General features: G+C 51.7%; 1 protein-coding gene across 1 annotated transcript in view; it reads right to left on the bottom strand.

Moving 5' to 3' along the window:
- The window catches only part of LOC113203932 (loricrin-like), a 22440-nt gene extending 20614 nt beyond the window's left edge, over nucleotides 1–1826 (bottom strand). Inside the window, exons 1-2 of the mRNA XM_026418886.2 lie at nucleotides 1696–1826; nucleotides 147–219 (exon numbers count right to left, since the gene is read on the bottom strand). Coding sequence (XP_026274671.1) covers nucleotides 147–219; nucleotides 1696–1704 — 82 coding nt within the window. The 5' untranslated portion in view covers nucleotides 1705–1826. The remainder of the gene's footprint in view (nucleotides 1–146; nucleotides 220–1695) is intronic.
- Nucleotides 1827–5487: the final 3661 nt, after the last annotated feature.

Raw genomic sequence — 5487 nt, 5'->3', positions numbered from 1 at the left:
GTAAGAAATGTACAAAACACATACTTCATCTTCATTATGTTAAATTTGCCTTCGAAAATAAATCGAAGATACAGTACATTTCTGGCCTTAATATTTGCTTAAAACAAGTGCGATATCAAGAGAATTATTCTGGGTTTCGTACTCACTGGATGAAATCGGAGGCTCAGCGAAGACGCAGTGAGTCGCCACGAGCAGCGCCAGCGCTGCGCACCGCCATGTCTGCAGAAAAGCGTTTGGGAGGATTAGACTCGCCCATGCATCACACACGCACGCACACACACGTGCTCGCGAACGGTCCCGGTGCGCTGAAAGCGAGAGTGAACCGGTGAAGGGAGACGAGAGACTCGTCGGCGCCGCGGAGCGATAAAAGAGAAACACCCCCGGATCGGTGTTCGAACCGCCAGCGAGCTAGAATATCATCACTGAGGGTGTGCTAGTCCCAAGTCGCTGGAGACATTGTGGTACTAAAGTGCGACACGCGAAATAAAACACCCGGGGTACAGCAATCGTATAAGAAATAATCCACTAAGTACGTTCGTTTTTTTTCTCTGATTTATTTGACAAATGACAGGAGCTTAGCGCCTGTGAGACTCCCGGTGGGCCACCCCGCAGTACACCCATGCACGGCAGGCGAGATCTTGCCTACCTACCAGGCGCTATGAGGGCTTGCATAGACTAAACTTGGCAGGTTCGTAACGGTGAGTGACGGACGTACTCTTTGGGTCCCTTATTGGCCACGCATGATGGTACCACGTACCACTCTGCCCTATGCACACAGTTAAAAAAACAACTTTGGGGATTTGTATACCAAAATTCGAAGACAGAAGAAAGGAATACGATGCACGCAATTTACCATTATGTTTGTGGATCTATGGGACGACCGCAACGGTTCTGACGGGCTAGAGCTGCCTTACAGCGTCATGAGCAATAATGCACACTGCAATCGCCGTGCAGTTAGGCAACCGGGGGCAGGAACTGGACGCTGGCGCATTTATTTTTATGACATTCCGGGCAAATTTCAAACGATATAATCACGAGAAAATTGTTGGTCGCAGACAGCAAATATCTTTAAAATGATGCAAAACGGAGACGGTTTCATCGAAAGTAACAACTCTGTTTTCTACCTGTTCTTGCTGTGTGCACGCCTTCGCGCTTCAAACCGAAAATCAAGTGAAAGTATAAAACAAAACTCACTTCCAAATATGGATGCAGAACAAATAAATTTCACACTTTACATGATCTTACTCATACTTTGATCCGTGATCTACATTATAATTTACTAGTTAATTCAAAAGTTTACCGTTATGTGTTTTGCACTCATGACGGACTGAACTTTGTTTACAACTGTGCACGAGAATAACAACCGAGCATCTATTTGATTGTCTCAGAATGTGAAAAAGAGGTAAATTTAGTTTGACACACGGCCACCAGAGGTGAACGGTTGTGCGGTTGTTGCTCTCATGTCGTTGTATCGGCTTTCTAATTCACTTTTGCACAAAGAAAAGCAGCCTCCAATCGAAACAGTGTCACTTGATCTCACAATCTTGACGTAAGAACTGATGGAGGTGCAGCACAGCGAGTTATACTTCTTGAATCACATGTCGGCACACGTCTCACACGGGGGGTAGCGTATCCAGATCGCGTAGGGAACCAACACGTCACAACGTCACTTCGCCACTGGCCACTGACACTTACCGGAGCCATGTTGTGTCCTGGTCGGCAGTCACAGACACACAGGATCCCCGGGCCGCTGCCGGGTCCCTTATATCTCCTGACCTTGCCGGCCGGCCCGGCGCAGCCTGGCGGGGGAAGGGAGGGCGCCCCTGGACCTGCACACCTGCACGTGGACGGCGACACCCCCTCCTCCAGGCGAGCCGAGCCCCCAGCCCGGGAGGGGCTCGCCTGAACCCCACCCACCCCCCTCTCCCCGTCCCCCCTTTCGCTTCGCCCCTCTCGCCAACGAGATGCCACACTCCAGCGGAAGTCCTGTGCAGGGAAAGTCCGGGACCCGCGTGGCAGAGCCGGCCGGCAGAGCTGGATCCCTCCTAAAGCAGGTGGGGAAAGGGAGGGGGAAGGAGCCGGAGGAGCCTGATCCTGGAGGAGGTGGGGGTCGGCCGGCCGCCGGCGTCATCAGGCGGGCTTACGTGAGCGCATCACCCCGTATCACTGCGGTGGCTATATAAGAAAAGGAGGGGTACGGGGGGGGGGGTGCTGAAATGCAGGCGAACATTGGATTCTCTCTTCTTCAGAGGCTTACCGAGTGATCGCCGGGGGCGTGCGCATTCACACCCACCGCTTCCCAGCGAGCCGGGGACGTTCGGTCGGTATCCGGGAGGAAGGCGACAGAGGCCAGCACACGGCGACCTGCAAACGATTCAGTGGAGTTGCCTGCAAAAAATGACTGACAAGAGTTTCCACACTCATTTGCCCGCTACATGCCTAAGGACAAATTGTTGTAACTAGCGCCGGACTTCTGTGTTCATACACTCTAAATGGCAAGAGACAATTTTTGTTCGTTCTCAGCGGGACTAAATTCGTATCTCCTACTGGGCAAACTTTGACTTTTTCCAAATTAATGAAGACAAAAATTTGTCACTACTCAGGATGAAAAATTGCATCCTGCAAGATCTGACACAGACAGACGCATCTTGCAAAAATTGTACCTTGCAATTTAGAGTGTAACTGAGTTCAGAGATACAATAATTTTGTAGCTACCATAACACATTCAGTAACAAGCTAGTTACAATTTGAACCCGATCTCAGTTATTCAAGATTTGCGTAGTGACGCCGATACGCTCTGTTTTATTTGGATCCAGATTGGTCTGCAAGATACAGAATGCAGAAAAATACTGATAGTTGCTGGATGCTTGCCTGCCAATCTACTTCAGAAAGAAAGATTTCATATTCAAATTCTGCTTTAATCCTCGCCCTTAATCAAATCACACGGCGGGTGTCGCTCCGGGAAACACCTGCCGCTGGCCACGCGGACCGTACACACTCTGAGCCAAGGTCAGAGAAAGAGGAGTGGGAAAGTGACTCAACTCGGTGCCCTGCCCCCCGCCCCGAGCCGCTCCGCCCCGCTCCGCCCCGCTCCGCCCCGCTCCGCTCGCCCGTTGGGTTACGGCCGATTCCATAACGCCCTTTACATTAATCCGTTACCCTTCCTGCTCCTCGAGAGTACCTGGCCGGTAATGCTTTCAACGAGAGGAAAAGGGAAACACCGGGCGGGCGGCGTTGCCTGCGAGTGAGCGGGCGCGGGCCTAAACCTGTACAAGAGGCTAGGGCGTGGCCACCTATAAACTGCCCAATCCAGAGATTTCACCGTAGGTCGGAGAGGTCACAGAGCATTCAATGGGCCCTTCTCTGGCTCCGGGCTGAGCGCCGCCAGGACGCCCGACTCCTCTCCAGGCTGGAGACTCCAGGTCACGTCGGTGGTAGGCGCATGGCCTGCTTCTTACCCCCATTACCCCCCCCCCCCCCTTCTTTTTCTAGTCACGCTGCGCCTCGCTACGCCGCTGATCCTCTCGACCACAGACGGCCTAGACCGGAAAGGGCTGACCGGGAGGGCCTTGGTCCAGCAGCAGCCGTTCGGCGCCCATCACCGGATGCTGCGGATACCACGCTGGACCAAAGCCACGGCGTGCAGTACATTCCGGAAAAAATACCTCGGTTTGCCGATGGTAATGATGACCTGCCAACGCACAGTGTGTCAGCGGGAGGCGGAGGGGGGACGTCTCGAGGGCGAGGACTGCTGATTGAGCTGAGCGCCCGTCGCGCACGCCCCTGGCCCGGCTCAAGGTAAAGGTGAAGCGCCTCCACCCGCTGAAGCACCTCGTGGAGCGCTGTGCTCATCACCTGCATGAAGTTTGATCTGGCACTTACAAAGAATCTGCCATATCTGAACCCTCGCAATAAAGTTTTAGCTTTTGCAGTATAAGACAGCAATAGGCTGCACCCAGAAAGTGGTAGTCTTGGAACAAGGCGAAATGTTCGTTCGATTAAATGCCTTTTTTTCCGGTTACCAGCAATGAATTTTGAGGCAGTTCATTATGTGTGTTGTAGTTACTTAGTCGGAACAAAACAGGTGTCTTCTTCCGCGGACGCCCCTTTTCGCGGCGTCACTGCCCCATCTCTCTGCCCCCCCCTCTCTCTCTCTCTCTCTCTCTCTCTCTCTCTCCCCCCTCTTGGTCCGTCACAACAATGACGAAACAGGCGAGATGCAGCCGGGTGCAGTCACCTGAGTAACCTGCCGGTGGGGCGTGGAGGTGGCGGGGGAGGAAGGCGAGGACCCTCACGGTCCTGGGTGTCGGTGGCGGCTGCCGCTTGCGTCACTTCTGTGTGTTACTGTGTTACTGTGTTACTGCATCCAAGGTCCCGCGTAGTCAAGGTCCGAGTTTACACTGTCGACCCTTTTTTAACATAGAGGCACACGGAGGAATAAGATTCTCTAAAATACATTAGGCCACCGTGGACTTAATTAAGAATATTGAACCTCACAACTAGTAGCAGATGGTACAGAAGTGCGCGGCGTGAATCAGTCACCTGCTATCAATAAAGTATAGGAAACCGTTCAATGAAATTAGTTGTTCCAAAAACATCAACAAAAATTATATTCGTATGTAAAGAAAGAATGATATGTTGGGGTTAGCCCAAAATCGGTAGGGACCATTCTTGTGGTAGTGAACAGTGAACCCGGCTCCGCGCGCCACCGTCACTTGTGATTCACTGGGGCTGCTACTCGTGCTCTGGATTACACAGAGCCTCTTCTACAACAAAGTGGGTCAGGCGCCTCCTGCGAGTGCTTTCGTGCGAGAGTGAGCTGTATTGGATTCTACTATGCGCATGCCACTTAACGCACAGCGTGTCTCGCAAGTGTCGAGCCCCATGCTAAATTGTAGATCGGTCCTTCCAAAGTCACTGCTAAAATGACACTAATCTGTGCAATATCCCAACCAAATCCATGATTTTTGACCGATTGCTCCCGAACAGTCGGATTTCTAGTCTTTAGGACTAAAATAGGAAGAACTGAAAGAGGCATCACATCTCAACTGAAACTGACTGATGATGATGCTTGTTAAACAACCACCATTGCACGGTGCGGGCCGAATCACACAGCACCGAGAGTACAGTGTTTTGAGACAATAGTCACTCTGCTCCACTTCGGGTTTGCTGTATACAAGTGTGGTAAATTTTCAAAGCCTTGGCCCACGAAAATCAAACTAGCAGCTGTGAATGCTCTCCTCGGATGGCGCCTTGACCTCTGACTCTTTCACACTCCTTTGAATGTGCAGAGGTGTCCTGACCCTGGGGTGCCTAACTTGTTACCTCTCCGCCACCGTCCTAGAATCCAGTTTGAACCGTTGCAACAACATAACAACAACAACAACAACAACAACAACAACAACAACAACAACAACAACAACTCTCATAACGCCGCAGCACTCCCCCACCTTTATGATCCCATTGTTTCATACGCAACCGTCCCGG

This window comes from Frankliniella occidentalis, unplaced genomic scaffold (assembly GCF_000697945.3).
Source record: "Frankliniella occidentalis isolate FOCC.00 unplaced genomic scaffold, Focc_3.1 Scaffold69, whole genome shotgun sequence".
NCBI lineage: Eukaryota > Metazoa > Arthropoda > Insecta > Thysanoptera > Thripidae > Frankliniella > Frankliniella occidentalis.
This window is presented reverse-complemented; position numbering and strand designations above follow the sequence as displayed.